This window comes from Gopherus flavomarginatus, chromosome 3 (genome assembly GCF_025201925.1).
Source record: "Gopherus flavomarginatus isolate rGopFla2 chromosome 3, rGopFla2.mat.asm, whole genome shotgun sequence".
In the NCBI taxonomy this organism is placed as follows: domain Eukaryota; kingdom Metazoa; phylum Chordata; order Testudines; family Testudinidae; genus Gopherus; species Gopherus flavomarginatus.
The window spans coordinates 205,041,684-205,061,262 of record NC_066619.1 but is presented as its reverse complement, the minus strand read 5'-3'; the positions used below and the strand labels follow the sequence as shown (position 1 = coordinate 205,061,262).

At 39.9% G+C, this 19,579-nt stretch overlaps 1 protein-coding gene across 2 annotated transcripts in view; it reads left to right on the top strand.

Annotated features, from left to right (window-relative positions):
• The window catches only part of PDGFC (platelet derived growth factor C), a 232,480-nt gene that overhangs the window by 169,167 nt on the left and 43,734 nt on the right, over positions 1 to 19,579 (top strand). For both annotated transcript variants that reach the window (XM_050946604.1, XM_050946603.1), the window contains one exon: positions 2,704 to 2,884. In XM_050946604.1, coding sequence (XP_050802561.1) covers positions 2,704 to 2,884 — 181 coding nt within the window. The remainder of the gene's footprint in view (positions 1 to 2,703; positions 2,885 to 19,579) is intronic.

Below are 19,579 nucleotides of genomic sequence, written 5' to 3'. Positions count from 1 at the left end.
GAACCTTCTTATCTGGGCCTATTTTGCATATAAGTCATTATTCTCATTCCTGGCTTTTGTACACTAGACAGAATCCTTACCTAGTCTCCCATCTAGCTGACTTATTAGTGTTCATTTTTAAAAGCTCTGTGTTTAAAGCTATGGAATTTGAATTGTGCTTTTACCCCTAGGGTGCCAGGAGTCTGGAAGGTACAATAGAAAGAAGTGCATAAATTATACAGAAGCACTGGTGACTGTAGTATGCCTGACATCCAATACTTTTGAGTCTGAAGTCAGTAAATATAACACCTAACAGATTTTTATTCACATTCCATGAAATAGAAGAAGAGATGGCTTCTTTCTTTTGTTTTCTAGCTGAGGCTATAAACTACAAAAAGACCCTCTTAAAAATGTATACATTGCATTTAAATGGCAAATTAAAATATGTTCTCAAATCCCTGAGGCTGTAGTACTACTACATTCACATTGTTTTTATACTAACACATGATCATAAAAGAAAAATACTGATGGACGAATTTAAGAATCAAATTGTATAAGTGTATGATGCTGATTTGACAAATCAAATACAATGGTGATAAAGCAATTATTAGTATATCATGATTTCAATGAAGATTTAAAACTCAAATACATGGCAGTAATATCTTGCGAACACATTTTAATGAGCATGTTCATTTTATTCATTTTTAATTAAGTGGAAAAAATACTGGTCCTTTAAACAGAGATAATAAATGTATGAGCCTGACTTGCACAGACATGCAGCACAAGAATTTATTGCCTGCTGTCTAGCTACGGAACTGGGAATAATTATAGAGAGTAAGTTTACTGAAAAAAAATACAGAAAACTTTAATGGAAAATTGTTACCAAGTAATGATTTTCACATTAAGCAATGCCTGCCTTATTTAGAAGAATGTGTGTGTTTTTCTCTTCTTTTTTAAAATCAGAGTATTAGTTACAGTTGTGGATAGTACTATTTGTTTCTAAGAAAAGAATTGAACTATATTTATGATTTACCAATTCAGATTGCTTTGAGAAATGTATTTGGCATGTGTTCATGTATATATGTGTATACGAATGTGAGCAATACTAGAAAAATTGAGGGAGAGTAGGAAACTTCCCCAGGCATTTGCAATCACTGTTTTCAAAATCTGAATGATCATTTTATATATATATAACATCCATCCCTAATGGTTATAATGTAACCTTCCAAAGACACCTTCAAGCTTAAATAGCAGTGCGGCCTCGTATGTCATCTGATGGACAACTCTAGTGCCTCTACTGTTGCACAGATTCCCAAGCTGCAGCAGAGGGGAAACTGACCAGAACTGCCATGTTTTCACTCCTGTTCAGAATCCTTGAACAGTAATAATTTCCTTTCATGACTATTTGAGGAAGGTCTGAGAAGCTAGAAACTAGAGGTATTCACTGATGCAGTGTGACTCAAAAGCCGAGACTGCAAAAAGGGTGGTGTAAAGGAAGTATGCACCTTATGGTAGTGAGAAAGTGGTAGAGTAATGGAAACTAACTCCATGAGTGCTCTAACTTACGTTAAAGCAGCAAAGAGTCCTGTGGCACCTTATAGACTAACAGATGAAGTGGGTATTCACCCATGAAAGCTCATGCTCCAATACGTCTGTTAGTCTATAAGGTACCACAGGACTCTTCGCTGTTTTTACAGATCCAGACTAACACGGCTACCCCTCTGATACCTAACTTACATTAGGGTCCACTTTGGCCTTCTACTGGTCAAAGATCTGGTTTACACAAAGGTGGCTTTAAGCACAATTGTCCCCTTTTTGTGTTACATCTCCTGGGAGTTTCAGTACTGGATTAGCCTTATGCTCTTTGCACATCTCTGCCTGTGCCTCTGTTTGAGGGGTGAAGTAGAAAGCAGTCTACTCAGATGGTTATTCTTAATGACTGTTCCTTGGAGAAGAAGATGAGTGGAGTGGTGTGGATAGGAGTGACAAAACACTGGGATGAGATATACCTTCATTGTTTGTGTTATTTCTTCAAAACTCAATCTCCAGACCATCCACTGTGAGACAGTTGCCCAAAATGCTGGATAATTTTTGGTGCATTCTGTACTTAGGCCCTATCCAGCAAAGCTCTCAGTGGAACTACACATATGCTTAAAGTTAAGAAAATGGTTAAGAGCTTTGCTGGACTGAGAACTTAATGCCACTTGAAGCCTTTCCAAGCTTTCTTTCCTGTCAGAGTACAGGAGGAGAAAGTTATTAGCTGCAAAAGAAGCCATTGAACAATGGTCATCAGCAAAATACTATTATCACTGCTACTAAATATAGCACATGCCAATTACTGTGTCACATTTTAAAATATTTCAAAATTATTTTATTTTTTTTCTCTTTTATGATTATTTTCTTCCTCTCTATCCCATATATTGTGCTTGTTTTCCATATAAGAAACAAACATTTGTTACTAAGCGTTTTTGTTGAAAATGCTAACTCTGGTTCTAACTTTTTTTTAACTCCACTGAATGACTTTATTATGTGTTTAAGCCAGTAGCAACTTGGATGAAGACACTAGGATTAAAATTACTGGCTTCAATGACATACTTTCAGTATGAAAAGAGACATTTGTTTTGGGGTTTTTTTTTAAATGAAATGTGACTATGTTGAGTAAATCATGAGGATTTTGTAGGAAATGCATCATTCAATAAATGTTTGATTTTCTTTTTCTTTCAGGTATGACTTTGTAGAAGTTGAAGAGCCGAGCGATGGCACTATTTTAGGGCGCTGGTGTGGTTCCAGTACTGTGCCAAGTAAACAAATCTCCAAAGGAAACCAGATCAGGATAAGATTTGTATCCGATGAATATTTTTCTTCTGAACCTGGATTCTGCATCCATTATACTCTCCTCATTCCAGTAAGTAACATTGTTTCAGGACCAAGAGGTATCAGGAAAACAAAATTTTAACAATACTACTTCTCAGGAGAGTGGCTTGATTGTTTAGAGTTAGTTACTAATTGTTATCTTTCATTATTATCACAATTGTTATTCTTAAGTCTGTCTTCCAGGACCATAAATTTTATTTCTGTAATATAACTACTGTGTTCTTGTGGTTAACATGGATAGCTTTGGATTGAGAAGTTGTGGGATCAGTTGTTCATGCAGAAACTTCAGAAAAACTCTTGCAGTACAGTGAAAAAGACATTTTTTTTCTAGTTTTGGGAAGAGTTCAGCCGGCATAAAGAATGATTTTCTTGTCTGCTGGAAAACAACATTTCAAAGCTCATTGGGAAATTACACAGATCAGCCAGAATTCTTTCAGGGGAAAAATTGAAATAATAAATGTATTTGTTAGTTGTGACTTGCCATTACAAGGACACAGCCAAGTTTCTGTGTGGCACAAATGGTTATAAATAGCTAAAATACAGAAAAATGGTGGTCATTGCTAATTGTTTTATAGTAGAAGCAAAACACTCAATAGTTATATCTTGCTTTTCTTTACATTTTTCTTGGGGAACACACTTTGGGACTGATCCTGAGAGCTGCACTTGTAACTTCCAGGTACTCAACACATCTCAAGATCAGGTCCGCTCTCTGAAATATCATTCACTAATGCAGGCCTGCACAACTAGTAAAGCGGCAAGGGCCATATTACTCCAAAGTAAACAGCTGAGGGCCTGCCCCCCACTGCCCCCCAGCACCGCCAAGCCCCCCCGAAACACTCCCACCCCCAGCACTGCCCACCCCGCGGAAACAAACCCTCCTTCCCCAGCACTGCCCCACCAAAACAGCAGTATTGAACCTCGTTAATATGTTATAGCGAGTCCCTAAGATAGTATAATTAAGGTAAAAGAAAAATGTCTTTTTGCTAGAAGTAGAATAAGATCTTCCCCCTACTTTGTAATCAATTGCCCTGTTGAATGAATGAGGTGTGAATGAGGAAGGCGTGGAAGGCAGGCACCTCCAGACAGCTGCAACCCTTGGAGAGGGGATGGGAGCCAGACCAGATCAGTAGAACAGGTCAGCCACTGATTCCTTGCTCTCCTCCTCAGCCGCCCACCTTCCCGGCTCATCTCCTCAGCCCCCCACCCCCCCCGGCTTGGCTCACCACTGCCCACCTGCCTCTTCAGCCCCCCCCCACCCACCACTTGCCTACTCACCCCCTACAGGCTGCACAATGAGCCCACTTACTCATCCCCCACGGGCCGCACAGTGAGCCCACGCGAGCCGCATGTTGTGCAGGCCTACACTAATGTATATCAATTTTCTTCTTCAGCATATTGCTGTTGCCTTCTGGCAGCCAAAATAATGTTTATATATTTCCAAGGATGAGAAAATATTGATAAAGGGTCAAATTCATCAGTGGAGTTACACCACGAATGAATTTGGTCCAGAATGCCTGCTCTATATTTCAAAACTACAGGGTTGTTTTTTTTTTTATCCAGTTATTCATAGCTTATTCTGTGTGTCTTATCTCCTAATTACCCTTATTGGCCATGTTGGCTAAAACTATTTTTAAACTCATTATTGAAGAAAAATACATATTGGGTCAAAGTAATCCATATTGTAATAACCCATATTGTAACTCAGTTTTATGCTTCAAGCCAACGAACTTGAGTGGCATTGCACCAAAAGTTCATTTAGCTCATTCACTTGAGTTTTCTTGCCATTTTCACTTCAGTTTTCCCATAATTTGTGGGTTTGGGGGGAGGAGGGGCGCATAATCCTGATAGTGGCCTCAAAGTGCTACTGCAGTACAAATAAATAATAATGATATTTGTAAAGTGCTTTGGATACTTAAATGTAAGGACAAAATAATTGCAAATTATTAACAAAAATGTGAAACGTTAAGGTTTTTTTTACCTGCTAAAAGATCATATATTTGCCACCTGTATATGTAACAAATTGGTGTGATAACTTCTTAATAGAACTTTGACATACAGTGAATCCTGAAACTAGCTCATTGCCAAATGTTCATATGAATCCAAAATTCAGTTCAGTTTGTGAACGTAGCCATGCTTTACAGTTTCACACAGCTGAATTAAAGGGAGTGGAACATGTATAAGTGAGGGCAAAATTTGACCAAGTATATTCAATTTTAGAAAATTGTAACATAAAATCCAAAAATAGGTGGGGTTTTTTGGGCAGCTGTCTAGCTTTTTCATTTTCTCCCTGACACATGTAACAGGTGGGATTTGTGTGTAATCCAAAATCCATCTGAAATTTGTGGAATGGTTTAAATAAACAAATTCATAAGTTTCAGAATTCCCTTATCTTTACATTTATGCCATTCTGTACAAAACAGATGCTGTAATAAGAGCTGATTATACTTACTTGAACTGAGAGAGGTGAATTTATATTATCTTCCTCATAACTTGATGAAGAGTAAGTTGGTTAGCATCCTCCATTTTTCTGCTGGACAAGAATGTAATAAAAACTTTAGAATGTTGTTTCTGCCCTAGTAGCTTCTTCCTCCAATCATCTATGTAAGACCATAAGAATGGCCATACTGGGTCAGACCAACAGTCCATCTAGTCCAGTATCCTGGCTTCTGACAGTGGCCAATGCCAGGTACCCCAGAGGGAATGAACAGAACAGATAATCATCAAGTGATCCATCCCCTGTTGCCCATTCCCAGCTTCTGGCAAATAGAGGCTAGGGACACTATCCTCACCTATCCTAACTAATAGACACTGATGCACTTATCCTCTACTCTCTGTATTATTATCCAGTCTGTCAAAAAGTCTTGAGTTTGAGGTTTGTCCCATTGAGAGGATCAAGTGAATGTTGTTTTTGAAGAACAAATGATGAATAAATGAGTTTAAAATGGGCATGTTACACAAGTGGTAAAGACACTATTAGGTTATCCAGATTATTCAAAACAAGCGGTGTTAAAACCTTTTCACCACATCAGACTGTTATATATTCTGTATATGTTATTCCATAGAGAAATCTCACTTTTCTTATGCTTTTATAAAACTCCTCTTTCTACCTGTGCAGGATCATGAGATCGTCAACTCTAAGGTTGTATTATTTATCTGTATAGAAACTCTGTCCTTATTGACTTTTACCCATTCTGGGCTTGAGGCAGATGTAATTTTGGAGGTAAGGTTTCGCATGCAGAAGTAGAGGGAGGAAATCTTTCTTTGTAAGGTTGAGTTAAAACAACGGGAGCTGTTTGAAGATTTGAAGAGATTTGGAATGTGAGGATGTGTGTCTGAGAGATGGATTAGTGGGCAAGTGACACATTCATAATTCTCAATTTATCACATACGTCTGAGGTATGTATATACATAACATTATACATACAATTTGTATATACAATATGGTACAAATATAAATCATCTTAGATATATACACATAGTCATAGTGATTTCACTTGCATAGGTATCAGTCAGGAGTATTTCCATTCACATCAGTGGAATTTCACTGGTTTGAGTTCAGAATCAGATAAAACATCCTTGATTTAAAAAGAAAAAACAAATCAGTGTTTATCAAGTAAACAGTGGAAATGGATACTTGTCTATGTAGAGCAATAAGGTGGACTATGGGGACTATGATTTTTAAAGCACTCTAAAGTGTTGTGCATTAACTGGTCCATTAACTGTGCATTAACTGGTGCATTAACCCTCCCCCCCCAAACAGAAGCCCTAAGTATAACAAATACCCTTTTTTCAATTCCAAAAGTAATTGTGTGGCTATGTATTCATTTCTCCCTTTGAAATAGGAAATGCTCTTTATACCCCAAATTTCATCGTGTAACAAGCTATAAAGTATAATATTTCGTATTTCAATATGCAGCCCATGCAACCATCAACTATGTGGCACTGTATTTTTCACATTAATCACAAGTGATGAGCTTCAAAACTGAATTTACTTAATCTAAGCTACAGATATTGAAAACTGTTGCACAAAACTTACTGTCACTAATTTTGCTGTTAACTGTAATTCTGGGGGGTGGAAGGTTAGTGCTCCTACAATAGAAATATTGTGGGGGGCTCTACCTCCACATAAACCTGTTACGTGCCCTGGAGGGAAGAGTGGGAAATGATGGGAGCGGAACCCAGAGGATCTGGAGTGGCTGCCATGGAGCAGAAGCCAGAGTGTCTGGACCAGGCCTGGGAGCAGGTAGGAACCCTGATACCCTCCTTCCCAGCCTGGAGACCGCTCTCACTCCCCCTCCTATTCTTCTACCTCTCCCTAGTTCCCAGGGACCTTCCACCCCCTCTGTGTAATCCTATATCACACTATACTTCAAAAGAAGTAGAAATCCACATGTCCAAAAATGAAAGATGGTTCTGGTTGTGCAGAAGCAATAAGTCTAAATGAATGCAGAGTAAAGTAACAAATGGATGCTGAAAAATAACTGGTCTACTTTTATAACTTGGTCCTAAACAGTTAACATGTTCCTCCCCCCACCCCCACTCTGCTGGGAGTGGGGGAAGGGGTAGGCCTGGCAGATTAGCAATGAGAGATTGTTTGAGGAGAAATGAAGCAAAACTGAAATAAAGCAGTGCAAGCTTGTTTCTGTTGTTGGAGGCCACACACAGTGAGGGACACAGTACTCCTAAGGCGGGGGGAATGACTGTTTAATTCTGCTGTAATTTATAATAGTGTTATTTTTAAAATTTGTATATTAAATTGCAGACCAACATTTTACATGATGATTTAGTATCCGAAGAATGGTGGTAAGTCTGATGACTTTTTATTTCTCAGACTTAATCAGACAAAAAGAGTTTCAGTAGTAGTGTCACTAGTTGCAGCATCATTTTATAGAAAACTCTTACTCTAGTTCAGACCCTAACCAGCATAGATGGCAAGGATTCCTGACCAGATCTAATTATTTTTCTTCAAATACTTGTATATATAGTACAGAATTCAGTCATGTGAAGTTTTTCACTTTTTGAGTACTTACCAGCAGGCCATCCCTTATTTTAGACCTAATTTTATTTCATCTCCTCTGTTTTATACTTGTTCTCCAGAAACTTCATACACTTGTATATATAATTTATACTAGTAAATTATTTGTTTTGGAGTCTTCTGAAGCAAAGGTGTTGGAAATTGTCTGTACTACAGAAACTAACTTGGTATCATTTTAAGCTTCCTAACTTTTTTTTTTTTTAAATGTCCATCATTTTGAGTCATTCTTCCATGTTCTGTCCAATTGTTTTGAGTCTTTGATTCATGGAGAGGTACATTACGTACTAAGGATTACTTAATGATGATTTGGCAATTCAGCTTTTTTGGTGTGTAAAAGGGGAAAAAATGTTGCCAAAAAAATGATTTCCAGTAATCTTCAAGTATGTTGTGAAAGCTTGTTCCACTTCTTCTCCTCCTTCCCCCAATACATTGGTAATTTACACAGTAACCATATACGATTGAAAGAACTATTGAACTATTACAATATGTGTCTGCGTAACATTCTTTCTGGTGACTTGTTTAGATTCAGTTATGTCAGTTGCAACTTTGGCCTAGAAACTTTGATGTAAAAAAATCTATTGTTACTTGGGGGAGCAAGTGAATGGGACACTTGATGCCTCAGGTGCCATTAAGGAATGCATGACTGATTGCCAAAGTAGTTATTAATTATTCAGGGGATTGAGAACAAAGCTGCTTCAGTTGAAGCTGGGGGTGACTATATCCCCCATCTTTCTTGGCACTTGGTAGCATGTCATTTGTCATTGAAGATCATGCCAAATTTTTTTTGCAAGAAATATACTTACCCTCTTGTATACAAATTGAGATGGAAATGGAAATCCAGAAATCTTCTGAAAGATCACCCTAGTTTTAAAGGTAATTTGTCAGATGCTTTAGCTTTGGTTATAATAGATGGGAGTCCTGGTGCTAGAGGTGAAGAACGCAGAGTGCACCATCATCACTCCGAGAACCAAAACCAAGCTGGAGAGGACCGTGAAGGATGCCATCTGCTGCCAACATGTGGAAAACCTGAAACGGAAGCCGGACCAGGGCAAGGCCTTTGAGGTGACGTACAAGTGGGACGCCAGCAACCACTTCCTCCCCGGGGGCAGCTTTACCCAATTTGCCAAGTGGAGCTTCATCCACCGGGCCTGGTTCAACTGCGTCCCACTGATCATAGCCATCCACCGTGGAAATTGGGACAAGGAATGCAGGCAGTGCAGCTATGCCAACAAGACACTACCACATGTCTTGTGTAGCTGCAAGCCCCATTCCAGAGCCTGGCAGCTCCGATACAATGCCATGCAAGATCGCCTGGTCAGAGCCATCCTGCCACCTGTGGGGAAGGCTGCTGTGAACTCCACCATCCCCAGAACCAACAGCCAACTGTGGCCTAACATTGTCATCACCAATGAAGACCGGAAGAAGATCATCATAGTGGACATCACAGTGCCCTTTGAAAACAGGACCCGGCTTTCCATGATGCCCAATCTCAAAAGCTAGAGAAATATGCCTCTCTGGCCAACACCCTGAGAGCAAGGGGCTATGAGGTCCAAATTCACACGCTGATTGTCGGATCCCTGGGAGCATGGGACCCTGGTAACGAGCAAGTGCTGAGAGAATGTGGAGTCGGTCAATGCTATGCTCGGCTGATGCAGCAACTCCTGGTGTCAGACACCATCAGGTGGTCGAGCGGCATCTACATAGAACACATCACCGAACACTGGCAATATCAGAAGGAATGAACTGGAGTGCCAATGAGAAGCGCAGTTGGGAAAGTAACTAAAATACTTTCCTGGTGGACTGTTTTTTCTCTAAATGGACAAGCTATCCGAAATTCTCAATTACTAAGGGACAATCCTCACTTGTTGATATATTTTGTTTTCCGCCACCAACTCTCTGTGTAACTTTTTTCATGAGTAATGTACCCGAATGCATGGATGCTAATATCTAAACCAGGGGTCGGCAACCTTTCAGCAGTGGTGTGCCGAGTCTTCGTGTATACACTCTAATTTAAGGCTTCACGTGCCAGTAATACATTATAACGTTTTTAAGAAGGTCTCCCTATAAGTCTATAATATATAACCAAGCTACTGTTATATGTAAAGTAAACAAGGTTTTCAAAATCTTTCAGAAGCTTTATTTAAAATTAAATTAAAATGCAGATCTTAGCTTAGTGTGATCCTTGCCCCTGCTTTTCCTTGCTGAGTTTTTCAATGTCTGGTGGCATGTATTTGGATACTTTAAGCTGCACACCAGCTTCTGAGTGATCAGTTGTTAACTGGCAGGAACCCCAGATCGGCAGCTGAGGTGAGTGGAGCTGGCGGCTGGTAGGGCTGAGCAGGGCTGGAAGCCTGGACCCTGTCTGTCAGGGGGCCTGCTCTGGAACTCCAACCGGAAGCAAGATGAGTGGGGCTGTGATGGGGACCCCGGCTGGCAAGGGGCCAGCAGCCGGAACCCCAGAGTGGCAGCAGGCTGAGCAGGTCCGCCCACCCAGCTCTGGGGTTTCGGCAGTGGGCTGAGCATCTCTGCCCGCCTCCGTTCTGGGGTTTCGGCTGCCGGCTTCTGCCAGCTGGGGTCTCAGCTCGCTGCCAGCCTGGGGGAAGGAATCCCAAGCTGGCAGCAGATGCTGAGTGGGACCAGCAACAGGACCCCGCTGGCAAGAGGCCAGCAGTGGGAACCCCAGAACAGCGGCAGGCTGAGCGTCTCAGCCTGCCACTGCTCTGCTGTTTGGCTGACAGCTCCTGCCAGCCGAGGTCTCAGCCCTGCCAGCCTGGGGTTCCTTCCCCCAGGCTGGCAGCGGGTGCTGAGTGGGACTCCAGCTGGCCAGGGGCCAGCAGCGGGACCCCCAGAGTGGTGGTGGGCTGAGCAGCTCAGCCCGCTGCCACTCTGGGGTTTGGCCGCCGGCTCTTGCCAGCTGGGATCTCAGCCCACTGCCAGCCTGGGAGAAGGAACCCCAGGCTGGCAGGGCTGAGACCTCGGCTGGCAGGAGCTGTCAGCTAAACAGCAGAGCGGCGGCAGGCTGAGCTGCTCAGCCCACCAGGCCCAGGCCGGCTGCGGGTGCTGAGTGGGACCGACAGTGGGACCCCGGCTGGCTAGGGACCAGCAGCAGGAACCCCAGAGCGGCAGCGGGCTAAGCAGCTCAGCCCACCCCGCGTGCCAACAAAAATCAGATCATGTGCCACCTTTGGCACACTTGTGTTAGGTTGCCGACCCCTGATCTAAACTATAGTCTTAAATTCATTCATGGCGCTATATGTATTTTATGACTTTAAAGACAAACCTTGTATCATGGGGATAATCTAAGCACTATACAAACACTCTTTTCTCAACCTATGTATTATATAATTTTTTTAACATTAGCTTTAATAAATTTTTTTAATTTGTACTATTGACGTAAAAGAAGAGCCTTTAGGAGCGGCCTCTAGAGTAGAAATTTGCAGAGATCTTCCCTTTAGAGCTATTTAGTCACTTTGTACTGTATTCCCTCCAGTTCAGCAAAGCTGTGGAACATCAAAGACTTGTTTCACCCCATTTAGCTTATATTAAATGTGTGTTAGTTTGGTTTGCTTGGTGGGTTTTTTTGTGTGTCTTTATGTAAGAATATTTTCCGCCCCCAGCCCCGACAACCAAAAAAAAAAAAATCAAAAACTGAAACAATGCGGATAAGGGGGAGGGGAACATTGCAGCAACCGGAGAGAATGAAGGCTGTTATCCTGCAAAGGAAATCAGATGGGCAATCCATTGCTCCAAGTCAAAGCCCAACAGGGGGTGAAATCCTGGCTCCACTGAAGTCAATAGGAGTTTTGCCCTTGACTTTGGTGGGGCCAGGATTTCATCTTAGCTGTTTTGGGATGTTAATTCTCATAAACCCTGATGGGAGAAGATTATTAAAGCCAAATCTTGTTTCCCTGAGTTCTCAGAAGAAAAAGATTAATATACTTCTCTTAATAACTGCTCCACTAAATAAATGATTTTAGCTCATCTGCAAAATTTACCAGGTTTCTTACCCTCACACTAAACTTGGAATATACTTAGTTTACTCGGCACTAGAGTGTCTCTCTTCTTCTTTTAAATCGGTCTGTAAAACCATTTTGACAGAAGCTCATATGGAAAATCATTTTAAAAAATAAAAGGAAAAGAAAAAAACTTTCAGTAAACTTAACGTGAAAGTACTTAATGATTAATTGGGTGGAGTTTAGTGTTTGTAGAAAAAAATGGTGGTTTTTTTTGCCAAATATTTTTGCTTAGTCTTATCAGTTCATCATATGCATGACACAGGGATCTGAGATATGCTTAAGATTTTGTGTTATCCTTTTTATCCCACTCTTTATTCCAGTGTAACAGAATATATGTCATTGCCTAAAAATCAATGATTTTTTTTAAATGAGGAAAACATTTAATTTTTACATAACATATTCCATGTGGCCACCCCTAACAGTTCAGAGGAAAGAGATAAAAGCAACACAAAACAAAACAAACCCTGCCAGAAAACACGCAAGCAATGGGAAAATCCCTTCCTGACCCCTGCCAGTGGCTGGCTGAACCCCTGAAGCATGAATTTTTGGAACATAAGACATAAACTGGAAGTGAGTCCCAAGGCGGTTTAACTCTTTCCCCTAACAATAGTAATGAGAATAACCTCCAAAAATCATCTAATTTCTGGGCACAACCACCACATGTGCAAGCATGTTCCCCTTTTCTCACAACCCCTTCAACAAACTGTCTTCCTACCAGCAAAAATACAATGGATATTAACTGGAGTCAAATGCCATCTAAACAATAATTTATAAATTACATAAAATATTTCTGAGCTATAGAAATTGAAAATGTGTATCCATTTTCCCATATAGAGGCCCACTCATTCAGATGAATTTTTTTGTCCAAATCTCTCTTCCATTTTCCTATCTGGCTTTTCTTACCAACATCTTTGTCAATGACAATTGTATATACAAATTGAAGCTTTTGTTCCAGCTTGCTCCTGGATTACCTCCTCGATGGATAGAAGGTCTCCCTTTACAGGGTCTATCTTTACAAGAGCTGCCTTATATCCAGATTTCACAATAAAATATTTGACTTGTAAATATTAAAAATATGGGACCTTTTATTTACATTGGTACATGCTACTTGGTATGATTTCAAATGAGGATCCAGGAACAGCTGTCCAAATTGAGTAATCTTAGCTCTTACCCACAATAAATAGTAACTTCGATATTTCCTGGGGATCAATTCCTAATTCTTAATGAAAATATTTAACGGAGAGGGCCCCAACAATGGGAATTTAAAAAAAAAAATGGTCAAAAGCTGTTTAGGTGGTCTAGATGAATGGGTGATTGCTTGCTTGATTTTTAGAATTGGTGACCTGCATTACTTGTTACCCAAGAGTTACTATGAATAACTATCTGGGCTCCAGTTCTGTTTGAGTAATCTGTTATTAACTCAGTTGATCACATTTTTTAATTGTGATGCATAATAATAATAAGCCATCTTAGGGAAAGTTAGTCTACCACACTTTGTAGGCTTATACAGAATTTTAGAACTCACCCTTTGTTTTTTGTTTCCATGTAAATTTTAATACCACGTTCTGTCATGTTTTTAATGTCATGTCAGCTATATCAACAGGGATGCACTCAAACAAAAATAACAATTTTGGAAGGCTATTCATCTTTACTGAGGCTACCCTACCTAGCCAAGAAATTTCATATTTGTTCTATTCCTGAAAGTCTCATTATTTTATTCCACGTTGGAAGGTAATTTGCCTTTAAAAGATTTTTTTCTCTACAATATTTATTCTTAAATATTGACTCTTTAGGGGATATAACTTCCTAAAATTTCCTGCCCAATTTCCAATATCAATTCTTCTGTAATTTTTAACAAGGATTTAGATCCTACAAATGTAAGAAGACATCATTATCATGCAAAGCTATTGTGTGTTGTAATTCAGAAGGTGTTTTGATGCCCTTTTCTGAGGAGACATTTCTCACATTTGCTGCAAATGGCTCCATTACAAAAATAAACAAGGGGATAACCCTATCTTGTACCCCTAGCCAAATTAAAAGAAGGGGATTGATGATGGACCATTAACTCAAGCAGACTCTATAAAAGTTGCCCCTATAAAAGTGATTTCCAAAGCCAAACTTTACCAAAATCTGTCTGAGGTTCTCCCACTCCAGCTGGGTTGAAGGTTTTCTCAGCATCTAAAGAAGAAGCATGCAGCAAGAATTGCCAGAATTAACATTAGAAAAACTCTGAATTTGATTTATAATATCAGATTGAAGAGGGTAAGCAAATTTGGGCAAGATGATGCTCAATCTGTTTGCTAGCACCTTGGCATTAATTTTAGCATCCATGTTAATTAAAGAAGTAGGTCTATATGATGCACAATTGGTAAGATATTTTCCTTCTTTAGGAATAGCCACAGTTTTTGCCTCTTCCCATGAACCTGGAATCTTGTTCCCCTGTGATATATCATGAAACAATTCAGTTAAAAAAAAAAAAGGGACCAGCACTTGCTTTAGAACTCTATAATACTCTGCAGAAAACTCATCGGCACCTTGAGCTTTACTCAATTTTAAAGTCTTAATTACAACTTTGACTTCCTCAGCAGCAATTTGCCCATTGAGAGCTGCCACATTATCTTCTGAGAGCTATTCAGGGATTGGATTTTCTGAACCATACAAAGTATGGAAAAAGTTAGCACGTGTTTCAGAGATCTTTTGATGCCAATTAGTAAATCTCCCTTTTTATTTTCAATTAAAGGGATGGCTGAATTATCCTGTTACTTTTTTTAGCTTTTTTCAACTTTATTGCCCTTTTCATAATATTTTTGTTTAATATATCTAAGTGTTTGCACAGCCTTACCTGTTTGTAAAGGTTAATCTTCCCTCTTCTAATTTATTTTCTTATACTATTTTAGATCCTGTAGATTTATGTCTACCTTCCAAAACAGAAAGTTTTTGAACCAAACTCTCTTCTTCAAGACCTCCCATATTTTTGAGGTATGATGCTTTATTTATAAGGATCCTCCTCTTTTCCACCTTTCCAGCATACCAGAGAACACTTTTATTGTTCCCTTCCTTATAGTTTTCGTCTATGTATTGCTCAACATTTTCTTCCAGCTCTTGAATTCTAAGAGAGTCATACATAAAAGCTCTGTTCAACTGCCAGGCCTTTTGTTTTTCCACTGAGTTCCAATCTTTTAATCTGATATATGCAGAGGCATGAACACATCAATTTATATCTGCCAGATAAATTTTTTCACTAAATTAGTCAGGGTCCTAGACACGAAAATAATATAAATCTGGAATAAAGTCCATGAGGAGCAGAATAATATATATATAGTCCCTGACATTCAGATTCAGCTCCTGCTAGGCATGTACCTCTTAGAATAATATCATCTTCACTGAAACTTCCTAAATCCCTAAAAAATGGATTAAAAAGAGGAGTTTGCCTCTAACTGAGAGCATATATCTTTGCTAAGATTAAAAGTTTACCTCTAAAGGACCCCTTAATTAAAATACATCTGTCCTCTACAGTGTGTGCTGAAACAGTAAAAGGGAAGTGTTTAGCCAAGAGTGGTGTCACCCTCTTCTGTTAAATTGCTCTGGAGAGACATATGGTATCTGTATCCAAGAAGTGTTCAAGTATTTATACTCATTTTTCTTCAAGTGTGTTTCTTGTAAATAGATTATACTAGTAAAACCTTTTCAGTGAACAGAATATACTTTTCCTTTTTTTTGGACTATTCATCCCTTTCATGTGAACAAACATGACGTTAATAAACTTTCCCATGACTACCAGCTCTGCTCTCACCCTGTATACTGCTCTTTGTTAAAAGTAATGAGATCTCCCTCCCCTAGCCAGATGCCAGGGCTCCATTATATTTGTGATTCTTCTGTAAGTAAAATTTTTGATAGTGGTCCCATCAAACACACAGTCATTTTAAAAGTCACACATGTTGCTTTTCCTTTTGTAATGCCTGTATTGTTGCACCCTGATCCTGAGTCTGATTTACCATAAACTTTTAAATTCTGGGCCCTAACATTTTTTTATTAATGTAATATTTTCTATGAAAGCATACAACAATATTTAACATCTGTTCACTTATCCCCTGTTTCCCTTCTTCACCCTCCCTGGGCATTCCCCCATTGTCACCTGATCCCCTCTAACTATGAGAGCCCAGACTTTCCTTACTTCCTCCATGGGCTTGTTAGTTCCCTGCTTAAAGAAGGGTTTCTTTTTCATTTCTTTTTTTAAAGATATATTCTTAAGAACTAAGCCTTATTTAATTGGGCCAAACACCTTTATAACATTGGATCTTGTGAGATTATTATACCATCTTTGAGTTTACCTATTCTTAAAATATTCTACCATAGATGACCCTTCAATTAACATAAATTTTGGAATGTTTGTAATTACTCTAATGTCAAACTTACTTCAGTAAGGGAGATCTAGGCCTCTTGCTAGTTTGTTATAAACCACAACATTAAATTAATATTATAAAATAAATTAACTATGATGTTATATCTACTACGTATACTGTATCCACCTAGAGTAAAATATCCTGGGTCCTCTACAGCCCGGCTTTCTTTTCACTATATACCTTTATTATTATAACCACATGGATAGAGTATCTATTATCTATTGTAATGTGTTAGCCCATATACTAATCTTGTTCTTCTGGATCTGGACTGTGTCTTCTGCTTTCATATCTGTCCTGTTGTATTGGTGATGCATCTCTTTGAGCTTTTCAGGCTCTCTTTGATCTCCCTGATTTCCAGTGATTTCTTGGTGATCTGTAGAACCAATGTCTTTAATCCCGTTCATATTTTTTAATCTAATTTGCCTATTCCTGGGTCCATAAGTACCTGTTTCCCTTCTTTTGGATCTGAAATAGACATATCTGTCCTTCCATTTAAAGGACTGTCTAAATGGGAATGCCCCTATGTATCTTATGCTCTTTCTAAGAATTGTGGTCACCTGGTATAGTTCCTTTTGCTTTCTCAGGGTTGAGGATGCCAGATCTGGGAAAATTTGTATATACTGGTTAAGAATCATCATTGGTTCAGCTCATCTTCCTCATTATCCTCTGTGTTTTATCCTTGTCTTGACAGTAGTTGGACAGTCATGTCTCTTGGTGTGGAGCCTGATTGGGGGCCTGAGGAAAAGAGATCTGCCCTCTCAATATGAGTGCAATCTTTATTGGCCACTTTTAATATGTCATGGAAAATGTCATCTAATGTGTCCAGCAGATTTCTCAATTCGGTCTCCTCTGGAATACCTCTCATCCTTATGTTGTTCCTGCAGTCTCCATTTTCTGTGTCCTCCAGCTTTAATTCTATTTCTTTTTCTCTCTTTCAATTTTGATTTTTTCATCTCTACTAGTAATACTGTTCGATTGCTCAGCTAATTCTGTTTCCAATCTGATATTTTCCCATTAATCTAATCAATTTAGGGTGCCTTAGGATTTGCAAAAGCTGGATCAAGGGGATCCCAGCATCTGTCACTTTAGAGGGCAGCTGGTGTACAGTGGTTGGTAAAGTAAGCAGAGGTCTCCTGTGAAAACTTCTCTCTGTCTAACTTCCAATGATACTGGCTGCATATTGGTCTCTCAGGATATCCCATTCCTAGAAGCAACCATTCAAGCAGAGCTGACAGAAACTAGCAGGAGGCCGGGCAATTTAGGAGTGAACAACACTTACTCTGCCTGCCCACTACCCCACAGTCACCTGAACCAAGTAACTGATAGCCCCCAGCCTCTGAGAAGAAAGACATTTAGTGCCAAGCTCCCCAAATCATTGCTTTCTTCCTTCGTGGGCAAGTGGGGAGAACACCGCTTAGTGCCTTCTCTGCTGTGGCTTGTGAGGAATGAGGGGAAGAGAGCAGGAATACAACAGGGAGGATTAAACAATCAGTTTGCTAGCACCTAGAGGATAATAGGATTTGTCAAGAACAAATCATGACAAACCAACCTAATTTCCTTCTCTGGGCAGGTTACTGTTCTAGTGGATGTGGGAAAGCTGTAGATGTGATTTATCTTGATTTTACTAAGGCTTTTGTCACAGTTTCACATGACAGTCTCATAAGCAAAGTAGGGAAATGTGGTCTAGATGAAAAAAATTATGAAGTGGGTGCACAACTGGTTGAAAAAGCTTATTTACAGTAGTTATCAATGGATCACTGTCAAACATGGAGGTGAGATCCTGTAAAGGTCTGTCCTGGTTCCAGTACTATTAATATTTTCATTCTTTTGATAATGGAGTAGAGAGTATGCTTATAAAATCTGCAGATGACACTAAGGGAAATTTAGGTTAGATACTAGAAAATTTTTCAGACTCTAAGAATAGTTAAGTTTTGGAATAGGTTACTGAGAGAAGTTGTGTGGAATCCTCATCACTGCAAGTTTTTAAGAACTGATTAGACAAACATCTGTCAGGAATGGTCTAGGTATATTTCCTCTTGCTTCACTGCAGGGGTAGAGACGAGGTGGGCTCTCAAGTTTCTTTCAAGCCCTACATTTCAATGTATCTATGAATTGGTGTAATATTTATTTTCTGAAAAAGGTAAGGCACTGAGAGAAGGAGGGAGACTCTTCTCAAGTCCCTCTACACCTCTCCTCCTTGAACAGGGATAGAGAGAGAAAGTTGGAGAAATTTGACTGGGTGCAGAGGGTGAGAAGGGACACTGAAAAAAAAATAAGTAAATTCCATAGGGAGAAAGAGGTGGGGAGGGGAGCAGAAAGGAAGCTGGACTCTGTGTGTTGGTGAGGGGAAATTTGGAGCTGAGATGTGGGGCTGATGATGTTGTGATGAGGCCAACTTAGAATCAGAGAAGATTAGGGTTGGAAGAGACCTCAGGAGGTCATCTAGTCCAGGCCCCTGCTCAAAGCAGGACCAATCCCGACTAAATCACCACAGCCAGGGCTTTGTCAATCCGGGCCTTAAAAATCTCTACAGATGGAGGTTCCACCACCTCCCTGGGTAACCCATTCCAGTGCTTCACCACCCTCCTAGTGAAATAGTTTTTCCTAATATCCAACCTAGACCTCCCCCACTGCAACTTGAGACCATTGCTCCTTGTTCTGTCATATGCCACCACTTAAAACAGCCAAGCTCCATCCTCTTTGGAATCCCCCTTCAGGTAGTTGAAGGCTGCTATCAAATCCCCCCTCACTCTTCTCTTCTGCAGACTAAATAACCCTACTTCCCTCAGCCTCTCCTCATAAGTCGTGCCCCAACCCCCTAATCATTTTCATTGTCCTCAGCTGGACTTTCTCCAATTTGTCTACATCCTTTCTGTAGTGGGGGACCCAAAACTGGATGCAGTACTTCGAACGTGGTCTCACTAGTGCTGAATAGAGGGGAATAATTACTTCCCTCAATCTGCTGGCAATGCTCCTACTAATGCAGCCCAATATGCTATTAGCCTTCTTGGAAACAAGGCACACTATTACTCATATCCTGCTTCTCGTCCACTGTAATCCCCAGGTCCTTTTCTGCAGAACTGCTGCTTAGCCAGTCGGTCCCTAGCCTGTCACAGTGTATGGGATTCTTCCGTCCTAAATGCAGGACTCTGAACTTGTCCTTGTTGAACCTCATCAGATTTTTTTTGGCCCAATCCTCCAATTTGTCTAGGTCACTTTGGACCCTTTCCCTATCCTCCAGTTTATTTACCTCTCCTCCCAGCTTAGTGTCA